The 20,345-nt window shown below is 39.3% G+C and overlaps 1 protein-coding gene across 1 annotated transcript in view; it reads left to right on the top strand.

Annotated features, from left to right (window-relative positions):
• The window catches only part of CASP7 (caspase 7), a 58,642-nt gene extending 38,799 nt beyond the window's left edge, over positions 1 to 19,843 (top strand). Inside the window, exons 3-7 of the mRNA XM_020988245.2 lie at positions 9,821 to 9,966; positions 11,130 to 11,258; positions 14,016 to 14,191; positions 14,478 to 14,607; positions 19,181 to 19,843. Of these exons, the coding sequence (XP_020843904.2) occupies positions 9,821 to 9,966; positions 11,130 to 11,258; positions 14,016 to 14,191; positions 14,478 to 14,607; positions 19,181 to 19,404 (805 nt within the window). The 3' untranslated portion in view covers positions 19,405 to 19,843. The remainder of the gene's footprint in view (positions 1 to 9,820; positions 9,967 to 11,129; positions 11,259 to 14,015; positions 14,192 to 14,477; positions 14,608 to 19,180) is intronic.
• Positions 19,844 to 20,345: the final 502 nt, after the last annotated feature.

Here is a 20,345-nt window from a genome sequence, read left to right as displayed (position 1 = left end):
CTCAATGAACAGCCATTCTGTATAGTCCAAACAAGATTCAACATAGAATGGCAAGTCCTCCAAGTTTTATGCTGAATGACCCTGGCCCAAGCCAGTGGGGAACTGGTCAGAGTGTTGGTGGTATCCAGTGGGCATTTTCCCCAGAAATTGTTTCTAGGCACACAAAAAGTTCAGTGGAACAGATAGACTGCTACATGACCCTACCCCTACTAAAAGGTAGAATTATATTCTATCAAGTTTTATGTTAAAATACCTAAACTCATTCCACTTATATAGAGCTGAGGCCTCCAGAATGAGATTTGTTGTCAATCAACAGGACTTCATCAAATGTTCTATCTCTGCCCTCAGGGAACTTAAAATTTATAGTGAATTTAGATCTGGTTGAAATGACCTGACCTAAATCAGGAACTGGAACCACATCTTAAGAGAGATCTCTGTTGGAATGTCACATGGATATGTTTTTAGACCAGACTTTTTACTGGTTTTATCAGTGACTTGGCTGAAGGCTAGAATATTCTTAAGTAAATCTGTCCAGGACCTCAAGCTAAGGAGGTACAGCTTACAATGAAAGGATATGGATCTAATAATAATAATTACTCCCATTTTTATGTTTAATAGTTTACAAACCATAGGGTATAATAGATTTAGAGCTGGAAGATTCTTCATAGATGTCTAGTCCAGAGGTATCAAACATGTGGCCCACAACAGTGTGTGGATTAAAATGTAATTGGGAAATATTTAGCCAAATAAATACAATAAAAATACAATAAAACATAAATATATTACATTTTAAAACTAAGTCAATTTGTGGCCCACAGGGATCCTTATATATTGCCCCCATTTTGATTTGAGTTAGACTGGATCAGTCTAACCCAGGGAGTCTAAGTTCCTTGCCCAAGGTCATTCACATGGGTGGTAAGTGGCAGAGCAACAACTCAAACCCAGGTTTTTAGACTTCAAATCTGTCCCTATTTTCACTGTACCATGCTGCCTCACTATAATCCTGTGAGAAGATAGTAAAAACTATTTTATCCAATTTAAAGATGAGGATACTAATATTTAGAGATATTAAGTGACTTGCCCAAAGTTACATTGCTCATGGTTTCTAGAGCTGGGACTTTGCAAGGCTGGAATAATAGACCAACTCTAGTAGGATAAAATTTAATAATAATAATAATAATCTCCTATACTTGGGTTCAAAAAACAAAGTGTACAAGTATAGGAAGAAGGGGAGGTATGGCTAAACAATAATTTCTGTGAAAAGTTCTAGTGGTCTTGTTAGACCACCCATTCAACATGAGCCAACAATGTGAGATGCCAACTTTAAAAAACACTAATGAGATCTTAGGATCTTGGAAGCATTATGTCTAGAACAAAGGAAGTGATTATGGAACTGTGCTCTGGTTAGATACATCTGGAGTATTGTATTTTGTTCTGGGCCTCAGGTTTTAAGAAGAACGTTGGTAAGATGGAGTGCAATCAGAGGGTGGTGAAGGGACTAGAAATCAGAGCACAGGAAAATCAGTTAAAAGAACTTGGGATCTTTGGGAGATGGCAGGTTGAGTTCAGGGAACCATCCACAGAATCATAGATTCTTGGAGCCAGAAGGAGCATTAGAGACCATCTATTCCAGGCCAATCTGGTTTGAACAGAGTACTTATAGAGAAGTAAGTGATTGAACTAAGTACCCTTGAAGGTCCCCTCCAACCCTGGGGGCCTATAATTGTAATCTAGTGATTTAAAGGAATAGGAGCTCTGAAATGAGGAAACTGTCTCTACCAATGCAGGTCAGCATCTCCTCTGCAACTGAAAGTCTTAAAGATTGGCCTAGAGCACTGAGAGGTTAGTAATTTGCCTAGGATCACACAGCCAGCGTGTGTCAGAGGTAGAATTTGAACCCAGGTTTCCCTGGCTCTAAGGCCAGCTCTCCATCCATCTAGCTATTCCATGCTGCCTCTCTAATGATTTTAATATCAGCACAGTTATATTGTTTGGACTTTCAGTCTGACAGAATGCATCCATGTGGAATGGGTCTTGATTTAGCACATCAAATCTTTCTTGTTGGAGATTTTTTTCATTTACTTCCACTCATTGTGGTGAAGAATGTTAGTGCTTGGAGGGTGTTTAGAGATCATTTTGTCCAACTCTCTACTTTTACAGATGAGGAAACTGGGACAAAGAGAGGGGAACTGACATCCAAGGTCACATTGACCAGTGCAAATGGTATGGCTAGACCTCAGGTCTTCTTAATTCTAATCCAGGGCTCGCCAAACAAAGCTTTGCCATCGTTGTTGTTACTCCCCCAAATGCTCTGAGCCACTGGCTATAAATTAAACCCAGAAAATGAACCTTTCCTGATGGTTGTCTCCCCCAATTAGAATGTGAGCTCATTGAGAAGAGGGAGTGTCTCTCAATTTTGTGTTGGAATCTCCTAGGACTTGGCACATGGTATATAATCTGTGCTTTTCCATTCCATCCTCCCTGACTACTTGTGTGAAGCTTGGCTTCAGGATTTCCTTTTCCAATTATAAATGGCATCTTCCCTCAGCATTTTTCTTCTTAGAAAAGGATTGATTAGGAAGGACTAAGCAAATAAGTTCTGACTACCATTCCTCCCAGCACATACTGGTAGACTTGGAGAAACAGTTGTCAACTGAGATTTCATTTGATTTTAAGGAAGGTCTTTGTCTTTTCATTCTGGAATGAGGAAACATATTAAGTTCCTGTATATAGAGCAGGAGTTTTGTTTGGGGGTGGGATAGGGAGGGAAAGTTCTCTTTCTCTGTTTTTTGAGACTTAACTGGGGAAGAGCATTATGTTTCATATTCAAACAAAACAAAACAAAAAAACACACACTCTTTTTGTAATAGTGGAAACTTTTTTTCTTAAGCTATTTCCTTAAATAATATCTGTGTTCTTTCCCCATTATATTTATTTCTAGACACTTGATTAAATAAATGTTTGAATAAAAAGCATACCGCCTTTTTCTTTTTCATGTTAATCATGTCTGAGCATGTTGTTCCAGTAACAGATACTTTTAGGTTTTGTTTAAATTGAAGTTTACTGAGTACTAATGTCAGCTTCCTTTTAATCATAGACCAAATGCTATTCAGATACCTAGTACAGTTTCTTGAAAAAAAGTCATCAGTGATGCAAAGGGTGACTATAGTCTTCTTTCTCATACACACACATGGATTCTTTTCCTTAGGACATCTTTTGGCTTTCTGAAATTCTATGGCTGTCATTAATTTATTGCGTAAATTATAACCTTCCACATACTATGTTAGGGTTGCAAAATTGGTACAGCTACTTTTTGGGGGATCTAGGAACAGCTCTGTTCAGCCACAGGGGTCCTATTGTGTGCCCTAGGAATTCACATTTGATGTCTTAGAGTCCAGTTTAGCGAACAAAATGGTTTCCATTCAATCCAGCTTAACAAAGGTTGATTTTAAGTGCCTTCTGTGTGCAAGGCATTGTGTTAGGGGACAGACTTACAAAGACAAAAATGAAACAGCCCCTGCCCTCAAGGAGCTTATATTCTACTTGAGGCACACAATGTGAACATAAATAAGTATACTATAAGGGAGAGAAGAATGAAGACTAAAAACTGGAGAGGGAAGGCTTCATGGAGGAAATGGCAACTGAGCTGAACCTTGAAGGAAGACCTGGGTTCTGAGATGTGTTGTTTTAGGGGAGGGGGTGCATTTCAGGCATAGGAGAAGGCTTATGCAAGTGCTGCCCAGAGGTAGAAGATGGAGTCTCCCATTGAAAAAGCAGCTAATTAGGCCAGATTGGCTAGGATGTAGCTCATGAAGAGAGATAGTGTAAAATAAGGCTGGAAAGGTAGTTGGGGGCCAGTTATGTAGGGCCTTAAAAGCCAGGCTAATAGAAGGCCAGACTTCAAGTCAGGAAGGCCTAGGTTCAAATCCTGTTTAGTAGTTGTGTGATTCTGGACATATCATTTAACCTCTGAAAGGTAAGCCTCACTTTCCTCATGTGTAAAATGGAAATAATAATAGCACTTATCTCACAGGATAGGATCAAAAGAAATTGAGGATCAAAGGAGAAATAAATATATAATGCACGTTGCTTAACATGCTATACAAGTGTTAACTACTGTTATTGTTATTATTTTATCTGATAAGCTCAAGGGAGAACCACTGATGGCTTTCAAGTGAGGGAGTGATATGGTCAGACTTATGTCTTAAGAAGATTTTCCTTGGCAGCTGTATGAGAGATAGATTAGTGAGGGCAGAGAACAGAAGGAAGGAGTTCAATCAGGAGACTGTTTTTGTACTCCTAATAAGTCCCTAAAATAGTATGGTGGTTACATGAAGAGAGGAGCATAGATGTAAGAGATTTGGGAGGTCGAAATGACAAAATATGGCAGCTGGTTGGATAACCCATATCTTGGGGTGGAGATGGGGACATGCGTGTTGAAGAAGAGGAAGGAATCAAGAATAACTCTGAGGTTACAGACTTGGTTAACTACACAGAAATAGAAAAATTGAGAAAAATGGTCAGGTTCTCAGGGGAAGATGATGGGTTTAGTATTGGAGATACTGAGTTTGAGATGCTAATGAGATATCCAGAAAGAAATATTCAACAGACAATTTGATAATGGACTGGTATCCCCACCATCCAAAATGAGGTCCCTAGCATAGTGAAGACTAGAACATTGGGTGAACCCCTGAGGAAGATTTTGGGGAGAATATGAATGAGTATGGCACAGAATGACAGAACATGGATAGAAAGTAATTTGTATCATTTCCAGGAAAAATTACCCGAATCAGTGAGATAACAGATCCATCAAAATTGTCTTTTTGCTAAGAGGTTCAGGACAGATTATATGTAATAAATTTTTTCTTAAAATTTGTTTTCAATAAACAGGCATTCATTTTCCTTCCTTCCCACCTCTCTTCTCTCTCCCCCCTCCACCCACTGATAAAGAAAAGAGAAAAACAAACCCTCATTAAACAAATATACATAATATATGTCTCAATCTACATCCCTCTATCAGGAGGTGAGACTCATGTTTTTATCACGGGTTCTCTGGAATCACAATTTATCATTGCATTCATCAGAGTTCTTAAGTCTTTCAAAGTTATTTGTCTTTACAGCATTGTTATTGTACAAATTGTTCTCCTAGTTCTGCTCACTTCACTCTGCCTCAGTTCATTCATACAAGTTACATTCATATATCATAATTTGTTCCATTATTCCCTGATTAATGTGCAAGCTCTTAGTTCCCAGTTCTTTGCCACTGAAATGAAAAAAAGAACTACTCTAAATATTTTGGTTGGTGGGTCCTTTTTCCTCTCTGTCTCTGATTTTTTTTTGGTATGGAGGCCTAGTATTGCTGAATCAAAGGGTACACAATTTAGTCATTTTGAAGGTATGGTTCCAAATTTTTTTCTAGCATGAGTGAACCAGTTCAGAGCTCCTTTAACAATGCCTCAATGTGCCCATTTTCCCAAAACTCCTTCAATAATTATCTTCCTCCTTTGTCAACTTGCTAGTCTGATAGGTGTGAGATGAAAAACCTCAGAGTTGATTTAATTTACGCTTTTCTAGTGTTTTCAGAGCTATTTTTTAAACATGGTTATTGATAGCATGAACTACTTCCTTTAAAAACTGATTTTGTATCCTTTGATGATTTTTCAGTAGAGAATATGAAATGTTAGTGCCCAAAGAAACTCTGGAAATCACCAAAGTCCAAACCAAGAAATCCAGAGGTAAAATGAGTTGTCCACTGTCTCAGAGATAAAGTGCATGGCATAGCCAGAATTAGACTTTGAGCTCATCCTGGCTTCTAGACTGGGACTCCATTCAGTATACCATACTTTAAGGGACAGACAGCAATAGTAGCTATGATTGCCACCTTGCCCTGAACAGGGGACACTGAGTTTATTGACTGAGCAGCAAGAAGGAAATACATTATTGCCTCCGCTCCCCTTTGCCCTGGCCCATAGCAACATAATTCTCATTTTGCCATTCCTGGTGTTCTTAAGAGTTTTGCTAATATCAAGATGGAGGCTTGAATTGGAGAGCTGAATTTTCTCTACTGCTGTGAGCACCTGTGGTTACTGAGCTTGTAATCCTGACTGTCCTTTTTAACATTAGGTAAAGAAAACAATGTTCTTAAACCCCAAAATATCCTAACACGTGACATAGGAAAGAAACAATAGGAAAGAGTAGCCTAGATGTGCAAGTGAATTGGTTTAATAAGGAGAGTGCGTTCTTTTTTTTTCTTATCTGATTTGTCGTTTTGTTTTGTTTTTTAAGAAAATGTCTGACATCCCATAAGAATGAGTGTAATCATGCAAAAACACTGTCAAGTCATGTTGAGGATAAGGGACTGAATCTGTGATTTCATTGGTATAGAAAGTGCCTTCTTTGCAATTTATTTTCCTAGAGCACTTAGAGGATAATGACTCTCTCAGAAACAGAGAGCTAGTACGTATGAGACAGGAGACTTGACCCTGAGACTTCCTGGCTCTGAGTCTGTCTCTAACCACTATTCAACGAGCAATGAAATAATTTTTTAAAAAAGAGAAATCTAAGGGTTAGGTTTTCATGTGTAATCCAGCCAGTCCCCACACACAATGCCTCACATACAATGGACGCTTAATAAAGGTTTATTGAATTGAAGCTAAGTTCAGCCTATGGCCTGGCCCTAGAGCAGTGATAGGATTGTAAGATTCTGAAATGCCCAGTACTTTTAAGGATGGAAATCTCATTGGGGTAGGTGGGTCATTACAGTTTGCTTATAACTCGATAGAATATCTTTTAACACTTGCTGCTACAAAAGCTTCTCTGACCTACCAACCTGTTGTCAGGCACCCCAGAATTTACTGGTCTAGACCCTGGACAATAGCTATACGGTATTTGGCCAGGCCCAAACTATTAAAGGGTAGTCAAAATTGACAGAATTAAATATAAAAAACACAAAAAATGTCAAGATCAAATCAGCTGTATAAAATGACACATTTTGTGTAATAAGACATAATACGGAGGAAATATGGTAGGGGGAGAGATCATTGGACTGGAGTCAAAGGATCTGGGTCTGATCTTGGCAACATCACTTTGCTAGCTGAGTAACCTTGGGTAAACTACTTAACTACACAAACTCTCTGAGCTTCAGTTCACCCATCTCTAAAATACCCCACCCACCTCATAGGATTAGTCTGAGGAGAGCTTTGTAAACCTTAAAACACTATATAAAAATGAATTATAATTATTTTTTGTGAGGTTCAAATGAGACAATGTGTACTTTGTAACTATAAGGAAGAGAGGCACCAGAATGCAGTGAATGGAAAGTCATCTTCAAAGTCAGGAAAACATGTATGACCCTGGTAAATTCACTTAATTTCTCAGTGCCCTAGATCAGAGGTTTAGGCTGCAATACCCCTATACCTAAAAACAGATTAAAATGAATTTGGAAAATATTTAACAAAATAAATAAAAATACAGTAAAACATAAATAACATTACGTTTTAAAACTAAGTCAATGTGTGGCCCATTGGGATCCCTATGCAACTAGTAGTCCCCATTTCTCTTTGAGTATAACATCACTACCTTAGACAGCTTCCTTCAATTTTAAATTACAGAGCGGTTGACCATTTTCTTTGGTAGAATAAGTTCCTTATATCGATGAAATCATAAATCCATATCCAAAGCGAAACAGAAAAAAAATTAGTAAGGCAGTTGGCCAGATGCCATGATTTCGTGGTCATTTTGGTCCACTGAACTTCAGACATATCTTTGGGTAAAAAGCCTCAATATTTATCTACATCCATATAACGAATCATAAATGCCAATGTATGTGGAAAAATGACTGGCCTGAGAGTCAGAAGACTTAACCAACTATGAGATTTGGGACAGGAGGTTTAGTTTTCTTTTATTCCTTTTATTTTGTGTGTATTCTCTCACTACCCACTAACTCATCCTCCTTCCAGTAAAGGTAAACAAATCAGCACATTGGCCATTTCTCATAATGTCTGTCTTAACCTGTACTTCTAAAGTCCAAGGTAGGAGGCATGCTTTATCAACACTTTTCTAATGTCACAAGCTGTCCTTGTGTTGATCCAAGTTTGGAAGCATTTCAAAATTGCTTTCCTTCTCTGTTTTCTCATTTGTAAAATAAATGGGTGGACCAGATGACCTCTAAGGTCCCTTTCAGTTCTGACATTTGATGTTTCTCTCTATCATAAAATTTAATTCAATTTTAAAATGTCATCAAACACTTAATACATGCAAGGCATGTAAAGGTAAGAAACAACACAGCTTCTGTCCTCATGGAGCTTAAATTGAACCTGATTATATACAAAACCAAGGTGGGTGTGATAGGGAAAAGGAAAGAAAACTTTCAGCTTATGGGAATCTTAGCCTGAAGAAGGGAGAAAATTTTTAACACAAACTAATGAGTATTCTAAGCATTTATGATTGCTTAGAAAGGGGAGAGATTGAGATCAAATGGCTAGTAGGAGATTAGAACATGAAGGGGAAGTAAGACTGGAAAGGTAGGTTGAAATCAAATTGTAGAAGGATTTAAATCCCAGTTAAGAAATCTGCATTCTATCCTAGAGGCAATAGGGAGCCACCTAACATTTTTGAGCAGGAGAATAACTGTGCATTAGGAAAATGATTTTGGCATCTATAGAAAGGATGACCTGGAAGATGACGATCCCTGGAGCCAGGAGATTACTTTAATAACTAGGAAGTGATGAGGGCTTGAACTGAGGTAGTAGCCATGAGATTGGAGGAGAGTGGATTTTTGATAAAATCTAAAAGACCTGGCAACTAATTGTAAATGGGGGAAGGGAAGAGGAGCAAAATATCAGGATTGACTCTTAAGATTTCAATCTTGGGTGACTGGGTGCCATCAACAGAAATAAGGAAATTATACAGAAGGATGGGGTGGGTTTATGAGGTAAAATTATGAGTGGGTGCTGTAGAAATACAGATAGAGATGTTCAGCAGGCAGTTAGAATAGAGGCTGATACTATAGGGAAACATTGAGCCTATATAGGCAGATTTGAGAGTCATCTACATAAGGTAATGATAATTGGACCCAAGGGGACAGGTAAGATCACTCTGTGGGAGAATGTAGAGAGAAAAGAGCAGAGGGCCTAGTAGATGGACTTAGGGAATATTCATAGTTAGTGATTGAAGGATGGGAGTGGGAGGAGAGGAGAGGATGATAAAGGAATCAGTGAAGGAACTGAGGAGTAGTCAAACGGGTAGGAGATGAAGAGAGAGCAGTTTCATGGAAGCCATGGGAAAATTTTTGTCCATCAGGAAGAGCTGGTCCACAGTAGCAAATGCTAGAGAATAAGGTAAGATTTCTCATGCATCTGTGACTATTCTATATTTTGAATGTTTATAGAACCAGCTAGTATCCTTAGTTTGAGAACCTGCCTTTATTTTATTTGTAATATCTTTTGTTGTTGTTGTTGTTGATTAGGTATCAATCAACAACTGTTAAGCTCCTACTGTTTTCTAGGCACTGTACTAGATGCTAAGGATACAAAACCAAAAATGGACCATGAAACAGTAAGCTCTTTGAGATCAGGGACTGTCCTTTACCTTTTTTTTGTATCCTCAGAGTTTAACACAATACCTGGTACTTAGGAAATACTTGTTGAGTATCAGGTAGCACAGCCATCTTCACACTCAAGTTAATTTTTCTGCACAGATAGACATGTTGGTTGGCTAAAAGTCCTTCATACAGGCAGACAGTAAAGTAGGGAGCCACAGAGGTCACATCTTTTTCTTTTCATAACCCTTAATTGACTTTTTGTTTTTGTTTTTTCCCTAGGAAAAAGAAAAATGTACCAGAGAAGTCAAACCAATCCCTGCATGATCATAAGCGAGTAGTTGTGCCCAAATTCCAATATAATATGAATTACAAGAAGGTTGGCAAATGCATCATAATAAATAACAAACACTTTGAGGATAAAACTCGTAAGTCCTACTTGAAATCAAAGCCATAAGAAGACTGAATAAAGAAACTAAGAATGTCTCATCTGCAAAAGACTTAAAGAAATAGTAAGGATAATATCAAATGAGTTAATATTTGTAAAGCACTTTGCAAACCTTAAAGCAGTATGCTGTCATCATTGTCATTATTATCATCATCATCATCATCGTCATTATTATTATATCTGAGTTCAAATTCTGGTTCCGACACAATAGCTTTATGCCCCTAGCAAGTGTCTTAGCTTCTCCGGGCCTCAGTTCCCTCATCTGTACAGTGAGGGCATTGACCTCCAATCCAGTTCAGTCAAAAGGCCACACTTGCAGACCTAGAGGGCCACATTTGGCCGTGAGGCCACAGGTTCCCCACCCCTGACCTAGATGGTCTCTGAGGTATTGAACCTGGATGCAGAAGGTCTCTGAAGAGAACTAATAAACAGTAAATTCCAGCTTGTGATCCTACCCTGTCTGATAGCCAGTAGTTGGCATAAAGTACTCAAGATTTCTAAAGTGCTTTGCATAGATTATCTCCTTTGGTCTACAAAACAATCCAGGAAGTTAGGTTGTGCACATGTGATTGTCCATTTTGCAGATGGAGAAGCAGGTTCAGTAATTTGCCCAAGATTATAAGGCTAGTAGATGATGAAAGGAGAACTTCAGTCTATATGCTCTAACCCTCAAGCCCAATGTTTTGCTCACTGTGTTGTGCTGCCTCTTAGAAGTTAGCAGTTATTTCAGGCGTAGTGTCTTAGATTAAGATACCCCACAGTCAAGATAGTCCAGCTTGATAACAAAACCCCTTCGAATGGCCCTTGTGAGACTTTGCCCAGAAGGCCCACACAAAGAGGTTTTTATTACAGAACTGCTCAATTTAACCACAGTGTTGATCCAAAGGGATTATCTCACCTTGGTTAGTTTGAAAGTGCTTTGATCCGTTCAGGTGGTTTTTATTTTACTTGTTTGGTTGGGTTTTTTTTAAGTTTCACCTTTCAAGGTACCAAAGGGAAGAAGTGAAATTAGGAATGAATTGGTATTAAATGTTAGATGGCCTCTGGCTTGATTTCATATTCCTGCCAGGTTTGAGGCTCTTGGGAAATGTTTGTTGTTCGATTTGTTGACTAATTTATTGATTGGTTCCCCTCCCACCCTAGGCATGGGCACAAGGAATGGCACAGATAAAGATGCTGAAGGACTATATAAATGCTTCAAAAACCTGGGCTTCGATGTGACAGTCTATAACAACCGCTCTTGCTCTGACATGCAGAACCTGCTCAAACAAGGTGAATCTGTGTGTCTTTTTCTCCAGTGTTAATGCATGTCAGTAGTACAGAGCGTGAGCAGCATTTAAAGCCTCTTCGTCTAGTGTGTGTGTCTGTGCCTGTGTGTGTTTACAACAGGGCTATTATGGAAATGTGTTTTGGGCGACTTCACCTGAGTCATTGATGATATATTGCTTGTCTTCTCATGGGTGGGGAAGGAGTCGGGGAGAATTTGGAGCTCAAAATTTTAAAAGATGAATGGTATTAGGAAATATTTAATGAAATAAAAAAAGGACCTCTTGGCCGAACAGAGAGTGATGCACTACAGATCTTTCCCTCCTACTAGGTTGCCTGCCTGACCAGTGTGCGGCCTGTTGATAGTATGACAGTGCTGGACTTAGAATCAGAAATACCTGTGTTCATATCCCACCTCAAACACTAGCTGTGTGGGTGTTGTGCACAACTAGTTCACTTGGCTACAGAGCCTACCCAGGGCCTAGGATTTCCCAATCACCTGATGAATCAAGACCAGCTTGATTTTCTATCTCGAAGGCGGGAGGCGGGGTGGAAGTAACTCCTTTCATTTTTAGCAAAGCACTTACTTATATAGTAAAATAACAGGAACTCTTTCTCAAGTTACAATGACGTATAGCCCATGCTGTGCTCAAGGACAGCGCATGCACCTCCTGTGCACTTATCTGACTCCAATCCCAGGATAGACTGCTAATGACCATACAATAACTAGGGGAGTTAAAGATTGTTAAAGATCCATAGAATGGAGCACCTAACCAGGCAACCTTTGCTCATAGATCAGTCACCCGAGAGGGGCCTCTGCCCATCAGTGAGACCTCATGAACAGCCTGTGTCCCTCTACATCCTTACAGATCCCCAACAACTCCCCCTTTTTGTTTTTGATGGAGGCAGAGCATATGAAGCTCAGTCCCAAAGTCCTTTATCTGATTAGTTATGCACCTGAGCAAACACAGTCCAAAACACAGCATGGCCAGCAAAATCAAACATAATGGCAATAAAGAAGACAATAGAGATATAAACCAATGTCCAAGATCATTAAAAGGATTACAGATTTTATCTATCCAATCAAGTATACGTTGGGCAGTTTTATCTGGCATCAAATCCTTATCAGCCGCCCTTGCAGGTATCTTTAGCAATTTCATATAAGTCATCAATATCCACGGCTATAGTAGAATTTCCAAACAGCCCATTTAGATGCCTACGTATTCTTTGCCAATCCCATTGGGATTTATTGTATTTAACATTGGTAAGGCAAATGAATTCATACCTATAATCACATCTCAAATGTGTTCTATATTCTAAAATATCCAATTCATCACCTATTTTGATAATGATTTCCTTCATTCCCTCAAGCATATGGTAAAATTCATCATCCATTCTTTTTTGTGTTTGAAAACCTTTAGATACATTGCGAGCCGATTGATCCATAAAATCAGCTTGAACCATTTCATTTCTTGCAATAGATATAGATTGAGATAAAGATACAGAAGCAGTTATGATAGCTATAAGCGAAGCAATTCCTAATACTACACATGAAGTATATCTCTTTTTCCTAGCAATTGCTAATTGATTACTTTGGTCTGTTATTCCAAAAATATGATCAGAACGTGACTCATACCAATCTTTGCTTTTCACAGGCACCAAGGCAAACTTTTGTTGTGTAATAACAAAAAAAATTTGGTCTCTAATCTTGGTTCCTATACATTCAGACATCCTGCAATTAATACAAGTGACATTATATTCCCCTGAATCCACAGCCGTTATATTAACATTCTGTGCTCTTCCCCACATAAATGCATGATTACCAGTCAAACAAGCTCGCATTGTCATATTATCATGGAAGGTCCCTTGCAAATTCGTGATGTTTATGGGGGCTAAGGCTGCCCATGCCTTCCATAACTGATTTTCAACCCCTCTGTCATGGAGGGAAACCCACTCAGGAAATGGAAACCCGCCAAAAGCCTAAGTATGATTGTTTTTCTCCCTAGTATAATTGTGCCAGGATTGTAACGTAAAATTCTTTTGTAACACAACACAATGACGTTCTGAAGTATGATAAGATAACCAAGGAGGATACCCTAAGCTCTTGCTAATTGGTGTCACATGATAGCATGGCTTTGAATTACTTGGACGTCTGATAGGTGAGTCATTAACACACTGTGACCCCAAGATGCCCGTGCAAGTAACCTTATAAAATTGAGAAAAGACAACAGTATAAGGAGGGGGTGCCGTGTTATTAAACACATACCCTGCTATTATCTTTGACTGCATTGGTGGTAGCAGTGAGGGCAAGATGTCACTGAACTGACTTAACTCATCTTACTTTATCTAATCTTAAAACGGTGTTGGAAAATATTCTGAGTGCTGTCATATATCACTACCACCCCACCATTTCCTCCAGCTATAGAAAGAACTTTGAGAATCCAAGATATCAGGTAATTATAATGGGAAAGGCTCCGCCTCTTTTGTCCATACCCACATCTCCTGTCGGGCAGTATGTGATGTTTCCTGGTAGAACCTGGACAGGGAGGAGAGGATGAGAATGAAGAAAACCCAACTATCCCCTTATTCCAGGACTTTTCACTGAGGCCACCCACTCCTTTTCTCTGTATGCCCACCCACTCAAAAATAAATACCAGATCTGAGGAAATGTTAATTGTGCAGGGGAATTAGTGGCTTGGGAGGGGAAAAAAAAGAAGGCCTGAGTGCTCACTCATCTCATTGTGAATCACTTTTTAATTACAGTTTCTCAAGAGGACCATAGCGACTCAGCCTGCTTTGCCTGTATCCTTCTAAGCCATGGAGAAGAGGACCTAATTTATGGGACAGATGGAGTGACCCCAATAAAAGATCTGACTATTCACTTTAGGGGAGATAAATGCAGGACCCTCTTAGGGAAACCCAAATTATTTTTCATTCAGGTAATGACTTTTCAAAGTCAACGAAGTTAGAGAAAAGAGTGCCCCAGAGATGCTTGGACTGCGTTATATCTGTGTATCCACATATTTGCTCTCTTCGGGTTTTAAGAAGCAGTTGAGGTTTTTCCCCCTTTCTCTTCTGAGTTTAGCATAGTAGCTCCCTCACTGTGGACTCTGTGGAAATAGTTTGCAACAGTTCCATTTTCTATATTCACCATAACTTGGTAGGAGGCCAACACAATAGTTTTAATTTCAGACTCTGTTGAGTGGATCCTGCTTTGGTTTTCAGGCTTGCCGAGGTTCTGAGTTTGATGATGGGATCCAGACGGACTCCGGACCTATAAATGATACCAATGCTAATCCTGGATGCAAGATACCGGTTGAAGCCGATTTTCTCTTTGCCTATTCCACCGTTCCAGGTATAAAGCTAAATGTAGTCTGTTAAATGTACTATTCCAGGGTAAAATGTCAGGTTTAAGGTATTTTTGCTGAGGTCTGTTAATGTTTACATAAATAGAAACACTCCTGTGGGGGTTTTTGTTTTGTTTTGAGGCTTGTGAGCATTAAGTGCACGGATTCAAGTAACATTTGCTGGATGCATTTATCAGGATTTATGATGGCTAAAAAGAGCAAGGTTTCCACTCTTAGCTCCCCCCTGGCGTTCACTGCCCTCATTGCTACTCAGCATTTAGCAGAGGACAGAAATAGCCAAGAACAATACAAACAAGTATGGAAAACAACAAAAACTCCAGCAGTCTGCAAGCACGCCTCTAACTTGTCGTTAGGAGACCCTGTACTGATCTTGCAGAATAAAGCCTTTGTTTTAGCTTTCGTGAAAACATCATACCTGAGTTAAAGTTCTTATACCTATAAGGGCAGCCTTGGCAAGTGTGGGCTGTGGAGGAGATGCTGACGGTCCATAAATACTCAGGAAGAGATTAAGTTAGATAGGAATAGGGATGGGGACTGGATCTGTGGTTACATTGCCGTAGGGGATACCTGAATGAAGAAGACTCCCTCTACCTGTACAACTTCTCTGCAATTTAGAGAGGTTCGTGGAACTCTAAGAGGTTAAGTTGTAAAAGTTGCCCAGGGTAGCCCAGCTGATGTGAGTCAAAGGTGGGCCTGAAGCCCAGTCCTTCCAAGCTTTGAGGCCAACTCTCTATTCACTGTGTTCTTACAATGACTAAGGGAGACCCTACTGATGGACCTCTGTGAGGCTTTTAATGCCACAGGATTTAAGAATTTTGCATGCTGGAACATTTGGAGTCAGAGAAAGGACCTGGGTTCAAATTCTGGCTCGCTACTTACCGTTTATATCGTTCTGAGCAAATCACTTAACCTCTCTTGAGCCTCAGTTTTATCTGTAAATCTCTCATGTCCCTTCCAACTCTGAATCTGGTGGTAAGGTGATTCTGTAATTTAATCACCTTCTCCTCCCTTTCCCCCTGGCCATGAAGGATGTACCATAATATGGTAGAAAGAACACTGGATTTGGAATCAAAGGACCTGAGTTCAAATCCCAGCTCTTCTACTTACCTCTGTAGTCCCATCATTCCTCTGGGACTCATTTTCCTTATAAGTAAAATGAGGGTGTTGGGCTAACCCTAATGTTATTTCTAGCTCTAATTAGATTGTCCTCACTGTCATCTCCTCCCTTTTTCTAATCTTCAGTCTCTATCTACTCCTTCCTTCCTTACTGCTTATGAACAAACTCATGTCTGCCCCATCCTTCAGAAACTCTAACTCAGTCCTTCCATCCCCTCTAACTTTTGTCCTACATCTCTCCCCTTTTGCTCAGATAAAGTCCTCAAAAAATCTGTCTATACTCACTGCCTCCACTTTCGCATTTCCTTCTAAACCTTCTGCATTCTGGTTCCAACCTAATCACTCAACTACCCACTCCAGAGTTACCTATGATATCCAGATTGCCCAATCTAATTGGTTTTTTCCTCACTCTTTATCTTTCTTGATCTTTCTACAGCATGATACTATTGACTGTTCTGTCCCGGATACTCTTTTCTTCTCTGGGTTTTCATAAACACTTCTCTTCCTTCCTTGATTCTCTCCTCTAGTCTGTCCCCCAGAACTCCTCGGGCTCCTGGGATGGATCTTCATCCATATCACACCCACCCTACCATATCATGCTACATCCTTCATGGCTGGTGCGGAGAGGGAGGAGGAGATGATCAAATCTTAAGATCACATTATTACCAGATTTAGAGTTCAAAGGGACCCTATGTTTACCCTCAAGTCTCTGTTCTAGGTCCCCTTTTCTTTCTGTACATTCGTACCTGGTGACCTCATCAACCCTCGTGGGTTTAACAACAATTTCTATACATATAACTCTCATAGCTATTTAGATAAATCTCTAAAGATCTATAAAGAGATGTTTCTATCTGTGGTTCCTTTTCATCACCAACTGTCTACTGCACATTTCAAACTATAAACATCTCAAACTCAACATATCGAAAAAACCCTCATTCCCCCCCCCAAAAAAAAAACTTTACCCCTCTTCTGAACTTACCTATTACATCAACAGTTTACAAAGCATGGTCTGTGGACCCCTGGGATTTCCCTTTCAGAAGGTCCTACAGAAACAAAACTACTTTCATAATAACACTGAGACACAATTACATATCTTTTTGAGGCTGGATTTTCTTCTTACATCTGCTTCAACAAAAACAACATATTATAACAGGTTGAATACAGAAACAGATAGAAGAATCCAGACTTCTGTTAAGCCAGACATTTAACAGATTTGCAAAAAAAATATGTAAAACTGCTAATCTTCTCACTATATATTTTTTTTCATTTTGGAAAATATAGTTATTTTTCATAAATGTTTTATTTATGTTACCATGTAATGGGTTTATTATTGTGATTTTAACAAATCCAAATTGATACATTTTTAAAATTTCTAATACAGTAAATGTTGACTGGCATAACCCACATAAACAAAAGCTCTTTGGAGTGCTCAGTAATTGTCAAGAGCTTGATATCAAGGGGTCCTGAAACCAAAAAGCTTGAGAGTAGTTGACTTAGAAAGTGCCGCCATCCTTCCAGTCACCCAGATTCACATCTCTTCATTCTCACTTGCTCCACATTATAAAATTATCACCAGATCTTGTTGTTTCTATCTCCATCTCTCATCTACAGCCACCATCTTGTGAAGTGGAAAAATAGATTGGGGAGGGAAGTAGAAATTCTGGAACCCATGTGTTTTTAAGCTTTGAAACTGATCAACAGTGAAGGAAGGGTTGAGGTCGACTGAAAGTGAGCTATCCTTTATTAGGAGAATCCTCTACCTCTTATAAATCTATTAGAATGAAAATGGGCTTTAAAGATCATGTAGTCATTTTACAGGTGAAGAAGTAGACCTGGATGTGTGAGGTGACTTACCCGAAGTTAATGTCAACCAGTTAGCAATAGAGCCAAGATTTTTATGTGGGTCAAGGCATCTTGCTCCAAATTGTGCTTTTCACAATTCTTTCATTAACAAACACTTATTAAGCCCCTGCTGCATTCCAAGCATTGTGGCAGGCGCTTGGAATAAAACACAAAAATGAAGTAGCCCCTTCCCAAAAGGAGTTTACATTCTGTTATAAGGAAACAACATGCACACAAAGCAAATACAAAATTATTTTCTTGTGGGGGATGCAGGTAGAGGGTGGATGAGAGCATAGGGAAAGAAAGCCAATAGCAAATTAGGTAATTTTGAATAATTATTTTTCAGTGTATACATTTTTTAATTTACAAAGAGGTTGCTTTTTAGTGGGGCAGCTTGTATTCTGACCAACGTAGTAATACGTGTCCTACCTACCTCTTGAGGTTAAGAAGATCAAACGAGTAGTAATACTTTCAAAACCAGAAAATACAATGCAAGTCTTAGGAAGTCAAATTTTCCCATTGGATTTAGACAAGGGGCATGCAGGAAGTATAATCAAGCTGGGATTCTTTTTCTGACAGTGGCTGATGCTATGTCCTTTCAGAGAGAAGTCTGAAAAGTACCATATAACCGATAAGCAAACAGATGATTATTCCTGATATTGAGGTCAGAACATTTAACCAATGAGCTTCTCATTGTAGACTCAGTGATATACAAGAGTTGAGTCTATTTCATTTCTCTCATTAACCTGCCACTAGTAGCCTTTGGCTTGTTTCACAATGGTGAGTATCATACTGTCCTGTCCTAATAATAATAAGAAAAAACTGTAACCCTATCTGCTGTGCCACAGTATAATGATAGCTAGTATTTGTATAGGTCTTTATAAAGAGGTTTGCAAAGCTCTTCACACATATTATCCCATTTGGTCTTTGCAGTATCCCTGGGCAGTAGATACTATTATTAACCCCATTTTCTAGATAAGAAAACTAAGAGAGTCAGGGACTTGCTCAGAATCACATGGCTAATAAATGTATTAGGCAGGATTTGAACTGAGTTCTTCTGATTCTGAGTCCAACACTATATCTACTACCCACCAAGCTGGACCTGGAGTCAGGGAGACTTGGGTTCAAGTCTCACCTCAGATATTATATTGCTTTATAACCTCAGACAAGTCACTTAAACTTTCTGGGCCTTGGTTTCATCATTTATCTTTTTTTCTTTTTTGGCTAGGCAGTGGGGTTAAGTGACTTGCCCAGGGTCACACAGCTAGTAAAGTGTCAAGTGTCTGAGGCCAGATTTGAACTCAGGTCCTCCTGACTCCAGGGCTGGTGCTCTATCCACTGCACCACCTAGCTGCCCCCAGTTTCCTCATCTATATAATAAGGAGGTTGGCCTGGATGCTCTCTGAGGTCCCTTCCAGTTCTAAATCTGTTATCCTACAATCAGCAGTGACTCACACAAACATAATTAGGATTGCTTAAGACTATTTCTGAAAAGCAGATCCAAAAAGCCTTTCTAATACGTGAAAGCTTATCTCTTCCCAGTGGCTCTTGGGGAATCAGCTGCCAAAGCCATGCCCTCTGATCTTTCTCCTTTCTCTGCAGGCTATTATTCATGGAGGAATCCGGGAAAGGGCTCTTGGTTTGTGCAGGCCCTCTGCTCCGTCCTGAATGAGGATGGGAAAAGCCTGGAGATCATGCAGATCCTCACGCGAGTGAACTACAGAGTCGCCATGGACTTTGAATCTCAGTCCGACAACCCGTCCTTCAATGAGAAGAAACAGATTCCGTGCATGGTCTCCATGCTCACCAAAGAACTCTACTTTTGACAATGCACCCAACTGCAGCAAGGAGATTTCAATCAGAAACTATTGATCTTTCTCATTTTTTCAAAAAAGCATCTAATTTGTTTTGATGTTGCAATCAATGATCTTAAATCTCCAGAAGAGTTTGATTACAGAGAAGACCATCAGTCCTGTGGAGAACTTTTCCAGTGTTACCTTGGTGCTTTTGTGAATTTTCCAAGGGACTATAATTTTTTAATTATAGTTTTGTTTCATGACTGTTTGTAACTATCTCAGGATTCAGAGATAAGGGGCGAAGGGTGTGTTGATGAGTTCTTTTGAATCTTTATGGAATGTGATGCAAACAACAAAAGTGACCTCTCAGTTGGATGCTCAAGGTGTGCCTCTTGATTGTTAATGGACATGTGAAGAAACACTCATCCACATCACCAAATAAAGTTGCTGCTGTCGCTCTTGGAAAGAATCATTCGTTTGTGTTTGTCTGAGATGGATAGAAACACTTGGTGGTTTCAGACAGTTTTCACACATACATGTATCACATACCCTAATAGATTAGAGAAACTATTAAGAAGTGGTTCTGATGTGGGTTTAAGAATCCAGCTTCCCCATGCCATCCCCTGGGTGCTTTGGCTCCAGGCATTGATTGACTGTATTCATTAAGCAACCCTTCTGTTGGAGGCACAGGTTCCAAGGTACAGAATTTAAAAGTTAGATGGGACCTCATAAGCCATATAGTTCAGCCTCTACCTGCAGAAGAATCCCTTCTATTTTCAAATAATTACTAGTTGGCTTTTATTGTGGAAGATTTTTCCTTGCAGTTTGTGCCAATACTCATTAAATAGTTTATGTTAATTTTTTTCAATTAACAAGGATATTTTCTGTTCCTTTCACCTCTTATTCTGCTAGGGGGAAAAAAATAGATCCTTTTAATGAATATGCAATTATGCGCACACACACACACACAC

The sequence above is a fragment of the Phascolarctos cinereus genome, unplaced genomic scaffold (assembly GCF_003287225.1).
Source record: "Phascolarctos cinereus isolate Bilbo 61053 unplaced genomic scaffold, phaCin_HiC Scaffold_3;HRSCAF=262, whole genome shotgun sequence".
Classification (NCBI taxonomy): Eukaryota; Metazoa; Chordata; class Mammalia; order Diprotodontia; family Phascolarctidae; genus Phascolarctos; species Phascolarctos cinereus.
The sequence above is the reverse complement of the archived record's forward strand: the minus strand, read 5'-3'. Positions and strand labels throughout refer to the sequence as shown.